This window comes from Leguminivora glycinivorella, chromosome 13, assembly GCF_023078275.1.
Source record: "Leguminivora glycinivorella isolate SPB_JAAS2020 chromosome 13, LegGlyc_1.1, whole genome shotgun sequence".
Classification (NCBI taxonomy): Eukaryota; Metazoa; Arthropoda; class Insecta; order Lepidoptera; family Tortricidae; genus Leguminivora; species Leguminivora glycinivorella.
The window spans coordinates 21,181,723-21,204,414 of record NC_062983.1 but is presented as its reverse complement, the minus strand read 5'-3'; the positions used below and the strand labels follow the sequence as shown (position 1 = coordinate 21,204,414).

The following is a 22,692-nucleotide window of genomic DNA, read 5'->3' as shown; positions in this document are numbered from 1 at the left end:
AAATCTCTGTGGAAAACAATTAAATCTATCACAAACTATGATTCAAACCAAAGTCAAAATATAGAACTTTTAAATTTAAAATCTACCCCTAACGAATCAGTAAACTACGTAAATGGCTTTTTTAGTAATGTTGGCAAAGCATTAGCAGAGGATATCATTAACAAAGCCCCGGAACCGACAATACAAAGAAATGCAAATTTAAAAAACACTGTGGGATCGTCCTTTGTACTATTACCTACTGACCCTGATGAGGTCAGAAATATCATTTTGGGACTAAAAACGGACAGTGCTCCAGGATGTGACAACGTAACCACCAAATTCTTAAAACTAGCTAATGTAGTATTGGCACCTGTGATTAGTCACTTAACGAACCTATGTTTTACTAAAGGAATATTTCCTAAACCTCTAAAACAGTCACTGGTTACTCCGGTCTATAAATGTGGGGAGAGAAACGATGCAACAAACTATAGGCCCATATCTGTTCTACCTGCCATTTCTAAAGTCATCGAAAAACTAATAAATAACAGACTTAAGGCATACTTGCATAAATTTAATATTCTTTCGGACACTCAATTTGGCTTTAGAAGTGGCAGATCAACGGAAGATGCAATTGTAGCCCTTACATCACTAATAAGTAAAAACGTTGATATGGGCAATAAATGCATGGCAGTATTTTTGGACCTGAAAAAGGCATTCGATACGGTATCTCTTCCCACACTTATTCATAAACTAGAACAAATTGGTATAAGAGGCACCCCCTTGGACTTGTTGAGTGACTATTTACAGGGTCGAACACAAAAAGTAAAAATAGGGAATCATGTAAGCCAGGAAGCAGACGTTATTTTTGGTGTGCCTCAGGGAAGCGTCTTGGGCCCGACGCTCTTTCTGGTTTATATCAATGACCTGACAAACCTCCAAATAGAGAATGGGCAAGTGTTTTCGTACGCCGATGACACTGTCCTTGTTTTCGAAGGAAAATCTTGGGAAACAGTGTATAGAATGGCTGAGTCTGGTCTTGGTAGGGTATCCTCTTGGCTGAGAAATAATCTTCTTACACTAAACACAGCTAAAACTTGTTACATATGCTTCTCTAAGTATAAAAGTTCTCAGCCAAGAGGTGATCTAAATGTAGTGATTCATAACTGCACAAATGTCCCTAACGATTGTACGAGTACTTGCACACAGATTACTAAACTCGAATCAACAAAATACCTTGGTGTTATATTGGATCAGCGATTGTCTTGGCATCCACAAATTGATTATGTCAGTACTAGGATTAGAAAATTGATATGGATCTTCAAAAAACTGAGACATATTACTACCAAATCGCTCCTGTCACAAATCTATGTGGCTCTAGCACAGTCCGTTATGAATTACTGTATCTCAGTCTGGGGTGGTGCAAGTAAATGTAAATTCTTAGAAGTTGAACGGAGTCAAAGATTAAAACCGAAATAAATTACACATATGAAAGAAAAAGTGACCAAGTCCTCTGGTGCCTGAGGCTGGAATCGAACCAGCGTACTTTCCAATCGCGGGAAATGCCTCTTAATCCGCTCGGCCACCCAGGTCACAGCTGTCGAGGTCGAAATTATCTCTCATATGAGTAATCGATACAAGGACTCGTAGCGCCCTCTGTCCACCCCTAGGGCAGAACGGTATGGTTCTTGCCCCCGTGTAAACCAAACTCAGGTTGGTTTCGACACAGCTCGAGAGATGGCGCTGCTAAATCAATTCTAATGAACACAAGTTAAATTATAATCTATTGAAAATATTTCAACTTGTGCTGTCTTAAAGTAGTCACACTACTATGTATATAAATTAAAACCGAAATAAATTACACATATGAAAGAAAAAGTGACCAAGTCCTCTGGTGCCTGAGGCTGGAATCGAACCAGCGTACTTTCCAATCGCGGGAAATGCCTCTTAATCCGCTCGGCCACCCAGGTCACAGCTGTCGAGGTCGAAATTATCTCTCATATGAGTAATCTATACAAGGACTCGTAGCGCCCTCTGTCCACCCCTAGGGCAGAACGGTATGGTTCTTGCCCCCCGTGTAAACCAAACTCAGGTTGGTTTCGACACAGCTCGAGAGATGGCGCTGCTAAATCAATTCTAATGAACACAAGTTAAATTATAATCTATTGAAAATATTTCAACTTGTGCTGTCTTAAAGAAAAAAAAAAAATTTTTCTTATTAGAATTGATTTAGCAGCGCCATCTCTCGAGCTGTGTCGAAACCAACCTGAGTTTGGTTTACACGGGGGGCAAGAACCATACCGTTCTGCCCTAGGGGTGGACAGAGGGCGCTACGAGTCCTTGTATAGATTACTCATATGAGAGATAATTTCGACCTCGACAGCTGTGACCTGGGTGGCCGAGCGGATTAAGAGGCATTTCCCGCGATTGGAAAGTACGCTGGTTCGATTCCAGCCTCAGGCACCAGAGGACTTGGTCACTTTTTCTTTCATATGTGTAATTTATTTCGGTTTTAATTTATATACATAGTAGTGTGACTACTTTAAGACAGCACAAGTTGAAATATTTTCAATAGATTATAATTTAACTTGTGTTCATTGGAGTCAAAGATGCCTACTAAAAGTCATGCACCAAAAACCATATCGCTACCCAACACAACAACTTTATGAAATCAGTGAACAGCTAACTATGAGAAAGTTATATGTTATAGCGGCTGTACTACGAGTCCACAAAAGTAAAAAAATTGATGTGACGGTGTTATCACGAAGACGTAAAAAAAGTGTTATCCCGCCAGTGTACTGTAAATCTAAATTTGGAAAAAGACAGTATCAGGCATTATCAGTACACCTATATAATATAATAAATGACAAAATTAATATTTACCTCTTAGCTTGGTATGACTGTAAAAAAACCGTAGTGAAGTGGATACAAAACATAACATATGATGAAACAGAAATGTTAATAGGGTGATGAGTAGAAAAAGACACGCGAACACACACACACACACACACACACACACACACACACACACACACACACACACACACACACACACACACACACACACACACACACACACACACACACACACACACACACACACACACACACACACACACACACACACACACACACACACACACACACACACACACACACACACACACACACACACACACACACACACACACACACACACACACACACACACACACACACACACACACACACACACACACACACACACACACACACACACACACACACACACACACACACACACACACACACACACACACACACACACACACACACACACACACACACACACACACACACACACACACACACACACACACACACACACACACACACACACACACACACACACACACACACACACACACACACACACACACACACACACACACACACACACACACACACACACACACACACACACACACACACACACACACACACACACACACACACACACACACACACACACACACACACACACACACACACACACACACACACACACACACACACACACACACACACACACACACACACACACACACACACACACACACACACACACACACACACACACACACACACACACACACACACACACACACACACACACACACACACACACACACACACACACACACACACACACACACACACACACACACACACACACACACACACACACACACACACACACACACACACACACACACACACACACACACACACACACACACACACACACACACACACACACACACACACACACACACACACACACACACACACACACACACACACACACACACACACACACACACACACACACACACACACACACACACACACACACACACACACACACACACACACACACACACACACACACACACACACACACACACACACACACACACACACACACACACACACACACACACACACACACACACACACACACACACACACACACACACACACACACACACACACACACACACACACACACACACACACACACACACACACACACACACACACACACACACACACACACACACACACACACACACACACACACACACACACACACACACACACACACACACACACACACACACACACACACACACACACACACACACACACACACACACACACACACACACACACACACACACACACACACACACACACACACACACACACACACACACACACACACACACACACACACACACACACACACACACACACACACACACACACACACACACACATCTCAAATCTTGAACTGTGTAAAAATAAATGTAGTTGAAAATTGAGGAAGAGCGGGGCTTCCTGTCACAGGTATTATAAATACTTACTAGGAAGTCTCAACCTGCGAGTGTTATGTTGTAAATTGGTTTATGAAATAAATGCTTTTTGATTTGATTTTGATTTTTTTTTTTTTAAACATATTCAGACATAACTTTTCTCATACAAATGTATCATGTAGGGTGACCACACAATGTCGCAGCAGCCGTTGTACATTCACCGTGTCGTACGCTGCTGTTAGGTCCACGAAGACCACTCCAGTGATCAGGCCCAGCTCGAACTCGTCCTCTATGTGTTGCGTTAGCTTCAAAGTTTGACTTGTGCATGACTTTCCAGGACGGAATTCCGCTTGCTCTGATATGAGTTTCGGTTCAATAATTGGGACGAGGCGGTTTAGGAGTAAGCGCTCCAGCAGCTTATAAGTGTGACACAGCAAAGATATGGGGCGGTAGCTTTTAGCGTCCGACGGATCCTTTCCTGGTTTGGGGAGTGCAATTACTTTTGACTTACGCCATGCTTTTGGAATCTTGAGTGACGTGGGACAGCTATTATATAATTCCAGAAGCCAGTTCCTGGCTCCTGGCCCAAGGTGTTTGATCTGCTCCACAGTCAGGTCGTCGATGCCGGCTGCTTTACCGTTTTTTAACGACTTCATGGCAGTCTCAAGTTCCTGGTGGGTGAAGGGCTTGCTCAGATTTGTGGGCGGCTGTTGTTTAGTGTCAGCAGGTATTGGTGTCGGTTTGGGCATACGGCCAGTGGGTTTCCCATTGAGCAACAGTTGTGTGGCCACCTGGTTAGCCGAGACTTGGCCTGAGTTTGTTGGTGGTGGCGGTTCACCGGTGAGTTTGCGCAAGTTCGACCACGCTTTCTTGCTATTGTGAGTCAAGTCGGTATTGCTTACTGCTTCACACCATTTTTCCCTTCTGCTAGCCGATATTTCGCGCATTAGGTCTTCTCCCGTTGTGATAGTCTCTTCAGAGAAAGGGTCTTTACGGTACAGTGCTTCGTAGGCCCTCAGAAGATCGGCTGAGGTGGAATTAAGTCCCGGGATATATTGTGTGCGGCATCCCCTTGGGATGCTACGGCGCGACACGGTTCGGACAATTTTGATGAATTTGTCGTATTCCGACGCCCTTGCTGGTAATCCGTTTAGGTTTTTATCAATTTGGTTCGAGAACTCGCTCCAATTTGCCTTTTGGAAGTTAAACCGACGACGGAAAGGGGTTCTGATGGGTTGCACAGCAGCTTGGATTCGGACATCAGGGGTCTATGTTGCGTTCTTGGTATTGGTTTGCAGACCGATTTGATACACTGGGAGCTTATTCCTTCACTGACGAATATCAGGTCAGGATTGTAGCCACGTTTCCATCGCCCGCTGTTAAAGGAGGACGGTAGTTTAGGGTTGTGAAGGAGTACCAGCCCGTTTGCTTCCGCCCATGTTTCTACTCTTTCTCCATCTGGGTTGGAATCTCGGTAACCCCACGCAACGCTGTGGCTGTTAAAATCGCCCAGAACAATTCTCGGCCGGTGATCGCCGGGTGCGGATACGTCCCAGGCTTGGAAGGTCTGTGGAGGGGGCTTGTAGACTGACGTGACTGTGCACTGGCCAATGTCCAAAGTTATCAGCTCCGTCGAGTCCATCAACACGCAAGACGAGGAAGTGACTAGGGTGTCAGATCGTGTGAAAATTGCGCTGCCGTGTTTTGCGTGAGGGATTTCAGCGACAAGTGTCAGTCCAGGTATGTGCGGCCGGTGGTGGCCTGTGTCACTGTGTGTTTCCTGTATGCATAGAACGTCGCAATGCGTCTCGCGGCACATTTCGGAGAGAAGTTGTGCTTTGTCTTCCGAGAAGCCCTCTATGTTTATAGAGATGACAGTCAGGGCTGGCGCTGAAAAGTGCCTTTTTTGATCGCATGTATTTATATTCGCATTGGAGCTCAAAGAAACCATCGTGGTGGAAGGATTCGCCGGTCAGCATAGGTGTTGACCGTTGCCCGGGGTGCGCCAGACGCTGGGATATCTCGTAGAAATTAGTTACTCGTGCGTCGTACTGGGAGGCTCCTTCCATGTACCCCATACAACCCCATACATTAAAGTATTAAAAGCCGTTTAAAAATACCTACACATTTCTACATAATCCAACATTCGCAAGTAGCATTCACCAGAACCCCAAATGCGGCAGTTTTTTTTTCTTAAAAATTATCTGTCTCATATTTGTGTAGACATACGATTTATTCATAAGTTGCATCAGTTGTATGTAAGCGGTTATATGTTATATGTAGATATAAGGTCTTAATATCGTCACTACTTTTAAAAAAACTTGTATCTTCGTCTGTCAATGAAAAGAAAATTGTAGTAAGTATGTATGGAATGCATATAGAGTTACTGCGTTTTAACTTTGAGGAACAGCGTGAGATACGAGATTTTTTAAAAGTAGTGACGATATAAATGTGTGTCAAATCAAATTCCATTCAACTCTGGATTCTTTTTTATGTCATAAACATTTGTTGTACTAAGGATTGAACTGTCGAGTTTATGGAACCTATTGCGACTCCAAAAATTCTTACGATATCATTAGTGTTCTCGTTAGTAAAGTCACTGGTGTTTTCTTACAACTGATTTAAAACCATCCAGTTGCCTTCTTGAAAATGAGCTATTAGGCACATTCGACTCTCCGGTGGTAAATAAAAATTTTGTTCTAATAAAATTTTCGCCTTGTCCATATCCGGCACCTGCCGGCGTATCATGCTGCCAATTTTATCACTTATCCACGTGGATAAAGCATCCGTCACGCTTTAGCAAGTATGTCAGTGTGAGAGTGACAGATGTCTTATCCACGTGGATAAGTGATAAAATTGGTAGCATGATACGCCGGCTGTATTAAATTTTTGTTTACACATGCACCAAAAACGCATTTATCGACGTCGTCATATGCCCGGCGAAGTAATCCGACAGAGACACTCATTTTTATTAATTTGCGATTTTACGTGCACAAATTGGCATCGATATTTTATAAGAATCATAAGTTGTAGAAATTGTTGGTATACTCTGACCAGCCAAAGCTGCAGTAGAATATTTTTTTATTTTTGTGCATCCCTTTTTTTTTCGGTATGAAAATAGGGATGCATATACATTAAAAAAAATTCTACTGCAGTTTGGCTGGTCAGAGTTATATACTACTAGCGACCTGCCCCGGCTTCGCACGGGTACTATACCTACATATAAACCTTCCTCTACAATCACTCTATCTATTAAAAAAAACCGCATCAAAATCCGTTGCGTACTTTTAAAGATTTAAGCATACATAGGGACATAGGGACAGAATTAACAAAAAATAAAACCGCCTTCAAAAATAAGCGCGTTACAAAACACGGAGAAACTAAAAAGCCAAAAATAATAAACCTTTCAATTCAGATTTCTTATCGTATTGCAATAAGCTAAACATCCAAATTATAAACAAATCAATTATTTTTGTAGTCGGTACCAGACCTGTTCGTCGCCTTGCTATTGCCTGTTTGCCCCACCCAACCATACACAGGCTGGTACCGACTCCAAAAATAATTGATTTGTTTATAATTTGGATGTTTAGCTTATTGCAATACGATAAGAAATCTGAATTGAAAGGTTTATTATTTTTGGCTTTTTAGTTTCTCCGTGTTTTGTAACGCGCTTATTTTTGAAGGCGGTTTTATTTTTTGTTAAAAAGTTTATTTATTTGTTGATTTTTAGTGGTTCCTAGTGATATTTATTAGAATTAGGGCAATTAATTAAAAGACACATGGCGATTTATAAGAGTTCAAATATATTATCGCAATATAGTAAGGCAAGGTGTGCTCCTATTAATAGCTACCAAGCGACTAAAGTACAAACGAAGTCCTTAAGATTAGGAACTATGGGCTGTTGTTTTTTATTCAATAGTATGTATGTATGTAAACACTTTATTGTACATAAGACAAGTTAGGACATAGAAATACAGTATAGTTATGGTGTACAAAGGCGAACTTATCCCTATAAGTAGTATAGTATAGTAGTAGTAGTGTAGTATAGTTTACATGTATGAGAGAGAAAGTATAACAATATACTTGTTAGAGTAAGATAGATTTAGTTTTGTTAATTCCAACACGCCCCCTCAAAAATAAATCTATGATTAAAATCATTATACAAAACAATAACAGCATCACCCGCCTTTTTCTGGGAAACATTATGGCCAACATTTGTTCAAAGGTAAGGGAAACCCAGTAAAACCTTACCAGCCATGTCATCAACTTATTTCTAAAATACAATCCAATTTATTTGACATTTCCTATCTATATGGTACCATATTTAACAATTTTATTCAACACATATGCATATGTAGTTCAACACACCAGAATCGATTGATCAGATCGATTCAAGTTAATTATAAGTAGACACAATTAGTCAAATTTAAATATAATCACACATACACTTATAACGTTTAAGTCTTAATATTAACACTGACATTTTAAATACCCACAAGTGTGTACGTATTCATATTGCAATATTTAATATAGCATTTATACAAAATTAAACATCATGAACAATTGAAAATACATTACAGTTGTTTCTTGCATCTAAACGAAACATTTATAATTTCACAGTAAATCAATCGTATATAATTTTCATTAATATGTATCAATAATAATATGTAGTTTCAGCTTACGCTTTTTTATTTCATATACAAAAACCACAAATTCAACCATTCTCAGTCAACAATTCTTTCAGTAGTTTCAGTAGGATTGTACTGAAATGCATGAAGTTCACTTTTTTATACATATTTCATGTCTTTTATCAAAACTTAAAAGTTTAGCTTTATCAATGTCTTTGACAATTAACGAAAACCACTTGACAGAAATTTGTAACCCCTACAGAGTGTTCACTGTTCAGCTCACTTAAGATTTCCTTATCCGTGAGAATCAACCCGATATGCTTTAGCATAACGAAACGTATTGCTTTGTTTATATTAGTTTAAAAGGGCTAAGAACAACTACACTTTACTTACAACAAAGGGCCTTTGTTTTTCAATTTGAAACTCTTTGCATTATTTATTTCACATTCCAAAATAATCCTAGTGCAAAGACTGTGACTTGAAATCGAAAGTGCTTAATCGATATTTGTATATTTCATTTTAGTCTGTACATCCATACATAGGTACATACAATCACGCCTGTAACCCATGAAGGGATAGGCAGAGCACATGAAACGACTCAAGTTTGTGTCACTTCTGGCAAATTTAGTTTAGTCTGTGTAATTGAGTAATTTTCATATTTGAAATAAAATGCATTTGTTATCTATAGTTAACTTTTTATGATAGATTTATGTAGTTAAAAAAGTTAAACTAAAATACTTTATCTGTACGAAATATAATATTAATAATTGAAAGTAATTTACTGATTGACTTTTTAATTACACTGATTCTTTTGCCTTTGTCTATTACAGTTAAATTATGAAATATTTAACCTAAATTTGTTCTCTGAATAATCTGGTATAAACTAATAGAAATACCAAAAAATATATAACACATATTTAATATTACTGTTTATCTTGTTTTTATATTCGTTTTAAATGGCATATTTACTCTTACACGTCCAAACTAAAATCTTGTGGTCTGAACAAAACAAATTTACTAGGTATCAATTTTTGTATGAAAGCGGTTTAATACCTACACCATGTGGTGGTATTGTAAAGATTCAATTTACCATTATCTGTCATTTCTTTACGATGCAATTATTTGGAATGTATAGTTTACAAACTAAGAACAAATACTTTAAGACAAAAACATATTGCTTAAATCAGGGAGGGATAACTCCCAATATTATTAGGTTCATGTAGTCCACTTAGACTTTGCGTAACATATTCGATAGTCAGTATCACCGCAGGCAGTTAATTCACCCACATAGACTATTCGTAAAACGTATTTTCAAATACTTCAGACTCAAGGCAGTTGAACCTCCAAACTAGGCTTGTGCCGTTTCGTTCGTTGATCGGAGCGCTCCGATCTCGTTCAGTCGCTCCCACGAACTAGTTCGCTCTTTTAGGTCTTTTGCTCATTTAGTTCAGCCAGACCAGCGACCGTTGCGGTCGGAAAGATCAGAACGAATGGGACCGAATAGTGTCAAAATGATACGAATAGTCCACAGATAGTAACATTCCGGGCCGAAAGGTTGTAAGTAACCGAAGTTTAATATGAAAACTTGACTTTTTTGTTGCTCTGCTAAGTAGCTCTCACTCTCGGTCGGCGCAGTCACACATTCGTTCTCGATCCAAACCGCTCGCGTTCGCCGATCCTGTACTGAACTAAATGAGCAAAGACCGATTCTCAGAGCACGGAAAGATTCAGTTCATTTCGGTCATTGATGGGATTTTATTCCTAACAGTTCATAGTTCGTGAACGACACAAGCCTACTCCAAACCTTTAGACGAATGTGGTCTCTCTTTAGACTGTTCGGAAATCTGAATGTCAATTTAGAGTCTCACATAGCTTAATGTGGTCTTTCGTTAGACTATTCGGAAAGCCGAATGTCAATTTAAAGTCTCACATGGCCTAATTAATGTGGTCTTTCGTTAGACTGTTCAGACAACTGAACGTCAATTTAAAGTCTCACATGGCCTATTTAATGTGGTCTTTCGTTAGACTGTTCGAAAACCGAACGTCAATTTAAAGTCTCACATGGTCTATTTAACGTGGTCTTTCGTTAGACTGTTCGAAAACCGAACGTCAATTTAAAGTCTCACATGGTCTATTTAACGTGGTCTTTCGTTAGACTGTTCGAAAACCGAACGTCAATTTAAAGTCTCACATGGCTTATTTAATGTGGTCTTTCGTTAGACTGTTCGAAAACCGAACGTCAATTTAAAGTCTCACATGGCTTAATGTGGTCTTTCGTTAGACTGTTTGGAAAAACAAGTCAATCGAATTTCTAATTTCTTCAGTCTCATGTGGCCTAATCTTAGACTATACGGAAAACCGAATGTCAATGGAATTTCCAATTTCTTCAGTCTCATGTGGCCTAATCTTAGACTATTCGGAAAACCGAATGTCAATGGAATTTCCAATTTCTTCAGTCTCATGTGGCCTAATCTTAGACTATTCGGAAAACCGAATGTCAATGGAATTTCCAATTTCTTCAGTCTCATGTGGCGTAATCTTAGACTATTCGGAAAACCGAATGTCAATGGAATTTCCAATTTCTTCAGACTCATGTGAAAGTCACTAGACACACATGGCCTAACGTCTGTCTTTTCAGATAAAATCTGAAAGTCAATATTGGAATTCTTTGCAGGCTCACATGGTCTAACGTCTGTCTTTTCAAGAAAATTCTGAAAGTCAATATTGGAATTCTTTACCGGCTCACATGGTCTAACGCACAGAACTATATTTAGATAGAAGAAACAAGTTCATCTATTTGTATAGGGGCCGAGCGTGTCAAATTTTGTACTGAAGTTGTTTCTTGCCTGTAATTTTAAATATGTCTCAGGCTCTTGATTGTTCATAATTTTTGTGTTGTTGCAATTGAATATCACGTAACGAGGCATTTTTTATGTTTTGATTGACTTCAACTTACAAAAATTGACGCCCGAAAGCTGCAAGCTGCGATTAAAGACGGACAACTCAGTGGATTTCACTGAGTTCATTTGACACGCTAAGTAGATACGTTTGCTTGATCTATGGTATATATGACATCTGTGGTCTAACGTCTGTCTTTTCAGAAAAACTCTGAAAGTCAATATTGGAATTCTTTACCGGCTCACATGGTCTAACGTCTGTCTTTTCAGAAAAACTCTGAAAGTCAATACTGGAATGCTCGTAGTCTAACATGACCGATATAAGAATATCTTGTAAACACCGTAAAAGTGATATTGGAATGTCCTTTAAAGTACTATCACTAACTACACTATCACTTTTCTCACACCTTTGGTATTATAATTATTTGTTGAGACAGCAAAATACAAACCACATCTTTGTTACAATCAGAATCAAATACCTGTAGTATTTGTACGTGGCCTCAAAAGGTGTATTACAATTAAACCAGTGTTTCAGTGAGCTTTTCATATTCACACAAGACACAAATTCCAGTTATTTACTTCACTCAAGAACGACAAGTCAATAGTAAATTGACAATCAACATCAAAGTGTCATTTCGTTTCTTTTTTACGAATATTTGATATGGACACTTATATATAATAAAAATACTGCCATATATATATATATATATATATAGCAAACACACTGTAAAGTCAAAGACTCTTTATGATTTATAAATTCTTAAACATCTCAAACTGTTCTTGATAATATGATAAATTTCAAACAAATCTATAGCAATAAAAAATACTTTCAAGTATCGAGCGCTCCAAAGTACCCATTCAACAAAAAACATGGTTTTTTTTTTATTCTTAAGAGTCAAACAAGCGACATCATTGGATACCTTGTGTCAAAAGAAACTTTCGTAGCTGTTACAATGCTTGATTTTTGCCATCATTTTATGTAGCATTTATTTTAATGTGTACGGTTTTTTTTTATGAGCTGTTGCATTTGTTAATGGTCAAACGTAATAATATTTCATAGCATTACTTGTAATTAATTATTTGTGTTCTGAGTCAAGCAAATAAAACTAAAACAAATTAATACATATGTATGTAGTTATGCACTGTCTTCTAAAACTCACAATTGTTTAAAATTTTGCTTTGAATAGATACAATATCTATTACCTATGCAGGTTATTAAAATAATAGCAAATATAACCATACGTACCAAACCTTACACTCACTGTGTAAGCCAATGCCATTGTTGGATTTGATGGTATGACTGTCATCATATAGAGGTGGTGTCAGCATGCTCAAGGTAGACAGAGAGCCACGTAGCACTAACATCTCGCCGTTACCACATACGTTACCAAGTACGTGTGTGCGCATATGTTGCACGTTGAGGGTTCCATAGTCGATAGTCTTATCTGGTCACAATGATGTTTCTTGCTCATGTATGTAACAATTATTTATGTTCTATGTTACTCTGAAGAATTGCTCATCGAACTCGTACTGCGATGAGATCACATATTTTTGGATATTCTATGATATATGAGGCATAGTAGCAGATTAATCGTTTAGCGCTGCGTGTTGTAAGTACGTTGTCGGCGTTTAAGATTCCTTTGTTATCGGTTTGATGGTCGTATTAAAAATTGGTCCCAATATAGCGCAGGCGTCAGGTAAAATAAGTCAACGTGGATTTTCATGTTGTGTTCATGTACAATGTACATCTTTGAGTAAGTATTTAGTATTCTCACTCAAGTTTATTCAAACTTACTCGTAATTTCCAGCGTTATCACTGTTATCAGTTTGCGAACTTCTTCGTCGACATAAGTCAGCTGCATCTTCAACTTGGTTAGACATTCTACCGCTTGTCTTGATCCAATTTTAACGGGTCTTTCATAAATGCCATTAAAATGATTGAACGACTTCAAAATTTCAAATGTGTAACTTCCGCGTACTTAGCTTTTCACCACAAAGGGATTAATGTTCCGTTGAATGGTTAAATTGTTCACAATCACATTAACATCACTTAAATGGTCCGAATCTCACAACACTATTTTCAAAAGTCTGTTAAATGTGACTGGGCCCATAACCTATTAGAATTAGGGCAATTAATTAAAAGACACATGGCGATTTATAAGAGTTCAAATATATTATCGCAATATAGTAAGGCAAGGTGTGCTCCTATTAATAGCTACCAAGCGACTAAAGTACAAACGAAGTCCTTAAGATTAGGAACTATGGGCTGTTGTTTTTTATTCAATAGTTTACATGTATGAGAGAGAAAGTATAACAATATACTTGTTAGAGTAAGATAGATTTAGTTTTGTTAATTCCAACAATATTATATGTATCAGTCCGAATACATGTACAGTAGTGAAAGAATTATCCTTTAACTCCTAACCATTGAGGAGTTGACCTTCCATCATCAGCTCAGCCACATAAAATTATTACCATCAGACGTAAATACTGGTGTACCTTTGAAAAATAGACTAAAAACATTACATGTGCCTATAACATTTGAAGAGTTCCCTCGATTTCTCCAGGATCCCATCATCAGACCCTGACTTGGTGCCAATGGGACCATCTCGGGGTTATACCGGTTCGATCAAAAAAAAAATTTTGAAAATCGGTCCACGATTCTCGGAGATATCGAATAACATACATACATACAAAAAAAAAAAAAAACATTCAGTCGAATTGAGAACCTCCTCCTTTTTTGAAGTCGGTTAAAGAGCGACTTTGTTTTATAGAATAGAATAGAATAGAAATGATTTATTGTTTACCGTGTACAATAGATTACAATTTTTACACAAACATATGTCTCAACGGTAACCCTTTTCGGGTATACTATGTAGTGATGATAAACATCGTATATTGTCTTACTAATGTCACTGGTGAAGTAAAAAAACCGGCCTAGTGCGTGTCGGACCACGCATAATTGAGGGTTCCGTACCATCATACCATGAAAAAAAATGTGTAAACAAAAAAACGTAAGTGTCTTTATGATATGAAGGTACTTACGTCCTTTTGTAAGAAATAGTTTTTTGGCAAAAACTCAAAAACCCTCAACGCCCTGTAATTATTTTCATGCTAACGGTACTACCACTACATATGCGATTCCGAGCTCTCGCTAATTTATTTATACCTATGTGCTTACCATGAGTTGTATTCGATTGCGACTCTGGCAATCGAAAGTATGTCCGTCTCGCTCCTACCACTACTCTGGCACACTGGTGGGAATAAGACGAGCATACTTTCGATTGCCAGAGTCGTAATAGTAAATTAAAAAGAATCTGTTATAACCAAAATCTGCCCAAACCAGAATCTGTCCTTAACCGAATAAAGGGAAAATGTAACCATTGAATCTGTCAGAAACCTACCATCATAAGGTAGCACCCCACTAGTGTCGCGCTGCGGGTCCGTCCGGCCTTGCAGTGCACGTACACAGTGCCACTATTCACTGGGTTTTCACTTGTTATCCTCTTTATTTTACTGTTGAGGGGCAGAAACCTGGAACGAGAAGAAAAGTTATGCATGATATTTCAAGGTCGTGGTGCCGTAGCCGAATGGCATTTCTGCGACGCGAAACGAAAACGAAACGCCACGAAAGGTAGCCTAGAGATAGATATCTACGAGCGTTTCGTTTCGTGAGCGTTTGTGCCATTCGGCTACGGGGCCATTTTTTTCAAAGTTGTCCACCCCACTTTTTTTGTAACATGGGTATTTTTTACGCAATTAATACTCAGAGTCGCGAGCTCTTTCGATCCTGATAGGAGAAAAAAAATGTCCCAAGATTTCCATACATTTTTTCGAACCTTCCATTCCGTTATCGCCATACAAAATGTTTGGAAAAATGGTAACGGAATGGGAAAAAAACCTTGGGACACTTTTTTTCTCCTATTAGAATTGAAAGAGCTCGCGATTCTGAGTGGAAACCACAAAAATATTTCCAAATCAAAAAAAAGTGGGGTGGACAACTTTGAAAAAATGGACCACGTACCCAGTATTATTTGGCGAGTTGCGAACAACTTGGAAGAGACAACGATGAGCGAGAGCTCGCGTCGAAGTCTTTGCACAGTCACCTCGCTCAAAACTCGCCAGTATGATAGCGCCCTACCGGCTCAGCCACGACATTGGTCTAAGCGCTACAGCGGGCAGCGGCGGCCATACATTGGAGCGAGACACAGCGATGGGACTTTTCATTCGCACGTATGGCTGCCGCTCACCGCTGTCGCGCTTAGACCAATGTCGTGGCTGGGCCGTACAGGTGATGACATGATATCGTTTTAAACGTCAAGTGCGAATAATACACGAAAGTTGACATTGCAGAAATACGCATCCAAATAATAAACTCCGTCTAGTAGTTAAATTAATAGACTAGGAAATGCGACGGCTCACCTATTAATGAACCTAACTCCTTCGTACAGCTTGTCTTGGTCCGGTGTCTCGAATATGTCTGTGGTCGCTAGCTGTAAGAATTCTACGCCGTTCTCGCGCCATTTCTGAAAACAATTTATACAAATGTTAAAAATTATTCTTGAAAAAAAAAAGAATTCCAGTTTAAGTCCCGTTTTAATTTAAAACTGAGAAGAACACAAAATAGTACATTTCGAGGTGATTACGATACAAGTACGAAAAAAAGGAAGTCCGAAACGAGTGGCGATAAATTAAAACACGACCGAAGGGAGTGTTTTAAATCGGCAATCGACACGAGTTAGAAATAGGACATAGAATTTACGACGTTTTTCAGTACAGATGGCCATCCGATGTTTCGACCTGGCATACGCTACCAAACACGCGCCAAACAAGACTGGCAGACGCTACCCAGTATGGTACACAGCAGAACTAATCACTGCAATAGCGCGAAAAGCTAGTGTCCATCGGACCTGGAAGGCGTCAAAGAGTTTAGAGGCCTACAACGAGTTTTCCCGGTTACGGAAAGATATTAAGGTTCAAATTTCTTTGGCTTATGACGGATACGTGGATCAAATTCAGTGTAAAGTGAAAATTGATCCTCACTCGTTCTGGCAGCATATTAAGACTCTTAAGTCTAGGGGTGGGTTCGCTAATGAAGTCCTGTTTGAAGGGCAGCGATACTCTGGTGTCGAAGCAGCTGAAGCTTTTTCAACGTTTTTTTCTAGCGTATTCTTACCTAGTTCGCCCCGACTAAATGTAAACTCGCTACAACCTTATAACCAGAGTGGCTTGGCGCAATGTATTAACATTTCAAATATATCTATCCAGGAGGTGACTGTTGGTATACGGAAGCTCAAAGCTAAGAGCTCTGTTGGGCCTGACAATCTTCCAGCTTTTATAGTCAAAGGATGCATAGACCAACTAATATTACCTATTTATTTCATATTTAACCTAATATTATCAACTGGAACATATCCGCAGCAGTGGAAAACGACAAGGGTCACACCTATCCCGAAGACCGGTGACGTTGCCGACGTTGAGAATTACAGACCAATAGCTATATTGTCGACGTTGGCAAAGTTATTTGAATCTATCGTCCATAAATTATTAGCAGTGCAGTTAAAACCCTTTTTGTCTAACTCCCAGCATGGCTTCAGAGCAAATCGCTCAGTTAATACCAACCTTTTAATTCTGACAGACACCATCTCTGAATATCTGGACAGGGGTTATCAAGTGGATGTCGTGTATTTCGACTTTAAAAAGGCTTTCGATCGCGTAGATAATGATGTACTGATGAGCAAGCTAAACGCTTTGGGCTTCTCGCCAAAGCTACTGACTCTCTTTGCCAGTTATCTGCGTGATCGAAAGCAGTACATTCGGCATGGGTGTTTCGTTTCGGCCCCATACCATACTAGATCTGGCGTAACACAGGGCTCGATACTGGGTCCCTTCTTATTTGGGATAATGATTAACGACTTGGAATCGGTCGTCATGAATGCAAAATGCTTGTTGTATGCCGACGACTTGAAACTTATTTACCCAGTTAAAAACAGAGAAGACTGTGCCTCTTTGCAAGACGACATTGATTCGGTGGTCAACTGGAGTACAGTAAACAGGCTTCTTTTTAACACAGCAAAGTGTTGTGTGTGTACTTTCAGTCGTTCATCGACCCCTCTTCTTGTTCAGTACACAATGGGAAGCGAGGTTGTTGATAGAGTTTTCTCTGTCAAAGATCTTGGTGTTCTATTTGATGAGCGCCTAACTTTTCATGAACACATGCGAACACTCACCAAGGATTGTTTTAGGAAGCTTGGCTTTGTAACCCGCAATGTCAAGGATTTCCGTGACACCGGAGCCATTGCTTCGGTCTTCAACGCATTGGTGAGGAGTAAGCTTGAGACTTCATCTATTATTTGGAACCCATACGAGTCGTCATACGCCTTACTTCTGGAGAAAATCCAAAAGACCTTTTTGCGATTTTTGTATAAAAAAAGATTTGGATATTATCCATTTTTGTATCCGACAAAGTTTTTACTTGGCTGCCTAGGATATAATTCTCTAGAGGTAAGGCGAAACAACATCTTGTTGACTACGGCTTGTCGAATATTGCGCGGAGACTCGGACTGCCCGGAACTGGTTGGTCGACTAGTGAGGTTGTACGTTCCGGATATTCCTCGAGTCGGCTTGAGGCCGCGGACACGCCCACTGCTGGCCGTGCCGGCAGCGCGCACTGTATCTCACAGAAACTCGCCTTTACTTCGCGCATTATCGCTGCTTAATGCACTCTTGACATCAGCACCGGAGTGTGACTTGTTTGCATGCAGATGGGCGAATGTGTGCCGAGAGTGTCTGAGGTTTTGTGAGAAGATGGACGATAGGATTCCCAGCACTTGCATGTAAATTGTCTGAGGTTTTATTTATTACTTAGTTTAATACATATTCTGTAATTATAGTTGTAATTAGTTTAATTATTCGGTGTATTGGCTTAAGCTGTGATGCCGTGTAAATTATTTGAAATAAATGTTTAAATGTTTAAATATAATGAACAACTTCTCGCACTAGTGCGTAAAAAACACCATCTGTACTGAAAAATATGTAACATCCATGACTCATGACCAGCTCATTACACAAACAAATGCCCTTACCGGGATTCGAACCCAGGAACGCGTCTTAGCAGGCAGGGTCACTCGCTAAGCCTGCCCATTCCAGTCGTCAAGAATAAATAAAGCTTTTGTTTGTAAATGAACAAATCTTTTTTTCAGTTACTTTTAAACAAAAATAACAACTAAATGTGTAAGTTTAACAGGATGATCGCGATACTGATAACTTTTCACACACATGACTATTTTCAAATACTTACACAACAAACTAGGGAGTAGAAAAATACAATAAAATAGGTAAGTACTTAATAGTTATTTGTTATACAAGGGGGCAAAGTTGTATTTTAACGCCGAGTGTGGAATTGAAAAACGAGCAAGTGAAAGGATTCTATAGTTGAACCACGAGCGAAGCGAGTGGTTCGAGAATAGAATCCTGAACTTGCGAGATTTTTAACAGACGAGAAGTAAAATACATTTGCACCCGAGTGTAACACAAAGCTTTTCCCCTCACTATAGCGAGGAAACTACAGCGCAAAAAATGCGTTTATCACTGCTTCCAGTAGTTTCACAGGTGGTAAATCATCTTTATTACTAGATTCACCTACTTTTGTCAATTTTAAAGCAGTTAATTTGATTTTATTCAAGGTCAAATTACTTTACCCACTAGTGGATAAAATGCGTTTTTACCCGCTGGTATTAAAGGACAAAACACGTGTTTCCGAGCTAGTGAGGGGAAAAATACAATAAAGTAGGTAAGTACTTAAAATAAATTAAACATGACTTCTTGCACGCACTCCAACACGATCTACGCGTATTTATGTTCACTAACAAAGACCTTACTGATGATCTACACTTGTCGGAACAAAGGGAGCGTACATGAGGAAAAAGGAATATATCGGGAACAATATACATTTGTCTGTGAACTGTGAACTTTATTTACATTAGAAAAATCTGACGTATTGTTTCCTGCTACGCTGTTATTCCGAAAGATAAAATATGTGCTTAGTCTGTCTTTTAACCCTTTGTTTGTTACGGTGCTGTTACACGAGCAACATAATTGCCAGCAGCAATTCACATATACCATTGCCGTGTTTGTTCAATACGCACCAACTAACTATGGAGCAAACGCGGAAACGGTATGTGAATTGCTGGCAAATGTGTTGCCCATACATATAACGAACCTTTACGGTCTTGTGGCAATATTATCGCTCCTAATCAATAAAAGGTGTAGAAACACCTAGACGAACATTGGTTATTTGCTTTACAAGGGGGCAAAGTGGTTGTTTAACCAAAACGTGCCAATATTGATACCCGAGAAAGCGAAAGATTCCAATATTAAGTGGAATCTTGAGCGTTGCGAGGGTTCAAGGCATGAAGGTTAAAACTTTGCCACCAAGTGAAACACAACATTTTTTACCACACCAACACGAACTAAATACCGAGTATAAAACATAAAACTAAATCAAATTCATCAATTTTTTCAATATTAAAGCCCCATTTAGATGACATGACATTATCGTATGCGATAATCGCCTGGCGAGTATCGTACGAAAACGTTTACATTAGTGCGAGAAATAAAAACTCGCATACGAGTATCGTATGCGAGACTCGCCAGGCGAAATAGTTTAGACGGAGAGTAGAATTTTCGGGAGATATTTCCATAACATTTCTCGACTCGTCTAAACCGGTTCTCGTATGACATTTTTTCTCGAACGTGCGATTATCGCACGAATCGGAGCGAACCGATTTTCATACGAGTTTTGCCTGTCAACTTGCGTGCCTAGTTGCTAATTAATTAAATATAAACACAATATTATATGCTTTTTTTATAATATTGGGTATAATTTACCTTGGATTTATTTGAATTTAAGATGAATAGTAGGTACCCAATAATATTTAAAACACTATAAATGATTTATGAAGGTCTCAATAATATACAATATGGAAAATAATGATTTCGACCGTAGCGTTACCTAGCTAATAAAATCTTGTGGTTGCGATACTTGCGATTTATATGTTTAGGATATTATTAAACATAGAATATAAATAAATTATAGTATTAGGCATTTTGCCCCATAGATATATGGGGTAAAATGTCAGTAGGTAAACATTAACTGTATAATATTAAGGCACGTATTTAACCGGGCGACTAAATAACCATAGAAATGGGTATCAAAAATAATAGTTTGGCGACTAAAATGGAGCCTCAAAATATTTCAATATGAGGTAGCATTTTAATGTCATTACGGCTACGGTTTATTCAGACGCGAGTACCAACTATTTATTTGGCAACTGAATTATTATATTGGAAACAATTTAAGAGATACAGTTTAATAGGAAAACGGCTGTCTATTAATATAAAATATACAGTTCTTTTAAAATATTTATATAGCAGATTAACATAAAAAGTACATTTAAAATTTATACATTGGCAGTCATCACCTGAGCTGTCATTTTAATTAAAAAAAAGGATTCTTCTAAAATATAACGGTCGACAAAATATTATATTTATGGGTAAGAAATTAGGTGTTTGGGGGTGCTGGCAACTTCGTCTATACTATTAATTTAACTTTTCATGACGTTTACTCTATCAAATCTAAGGCTTGCCTTACGCAGTCTTAACATCACTCTGAAAGATTATTTTTTTTGGCAGGAAAACCTTACTCAGAATATGTTTTGGCATAAATCGTTCCGCAGATTTTATAATATCGAATCTTATGCTGGCATAATGTTAATGAGTAAAATAAACTTCTAAATTAAAAGTACTTCCGTAGATTTTTGTTTGCATAATATTTAGGCGGTAAAAAGTTGTCCATCTTCTTCCTATTTCTGTTTTGATAGCGAGTCATGTGTGTTGGGGATGCATGCCTCTGGGACTGTATTTCATTTCCTTTACTATCGTTATTTTGTTCATACAAAGTACCTAAGAATTATGCCATACTTAGCAAATTTGGTAAGACTTATATTCTACTAAAAAAACCTAACCCTAACCCACTTTTTGCTAGCAGAAAATAATTCTGCTCTTGTAATATTATACTATACGCCATGATAATGGCAATTTTTTTTAAATACCACGTCGGTGGCAAACAAGCATACGATCGGCCTGATGGAAAGCGGTCACCGTAACCTATGGACGCCTGCAACTTAAGGGGTGTCACATGCGCGTTACCGACCTATTAGAAGCTTATACATTCCTTTTTGCTGTGTACTTATTATAAAATGATTTGGTACGCGTTCCCTCGCTTGCAACTTGCTCGAAAATAGATGTGAGATATTTAAATACTACCCGTGGTTTACGGGTCGCAAATACGATGTTTGAATAGAATAAACATTTATTCGTGAACACAGGCAAGACAAAATACACATAATAATGTAACAAGACAGAAAGGAATGAAGTGCCATAAAATGGCCTCACCTCAGCGTGTTGCTGGTAACTTCCAGCGCTGATCTTCCGATGAGACCATCGTTTCCATAAGGAAACGATTTTATATGTGTTTTAAAAAAACTTACTTCCCAATATTTTTTTTAGTTGCCTCCGCAATTTAAATACTACTTTAAACGATGAGCTAAGTATAATTATTTAGGTGCTAACCTCTATATGACTACAAATATTAAAAATCTTACGCTTTACAATACTAGGTGCCAATTATTATTCTAGTCGCCAAAGTATTGTTTAATGATCCTCGGCAATATTTTTGTCGCTTGAAATTTGCTGCCGTTTTTTCAATAATAATGATGCTTAATATTTGAGGCTCATATATTTTTTTTGTCGCCACAATATTAAAACACAGCC

General features: G+C 38.7%; 1 protein-coding gene across 1 annotated transcript in view; it reads right to left on the bottom strand.

The window, feature by feature from the left end:
* Window positions 1–22,692, bottom strand: part of LOC125232344 (phosphatidylglycerophosphatase and protein-tyrosine phosphatase 1) — a 37,702-nt gene that overhangs the window by 5,087 nt on the left and 9,923 nt on the right. The window contains exons 4-5 of the mRNA XM_048137973.1: window positions 16,282–16,385; window positions 15,264–15,393 (exon numbers count right to left, since the gene is read on the bottom strand). Of these exons, the coding sequence (XP_047993930.1) occupies window positions 15,264–15,393; window positions 16,282–16,385 (234 nt within the window). The remainder of the gene's footprint in view (window positions 1–15,263; window positions 15,394–16,281; window positions 16,386–22,692) is intronic.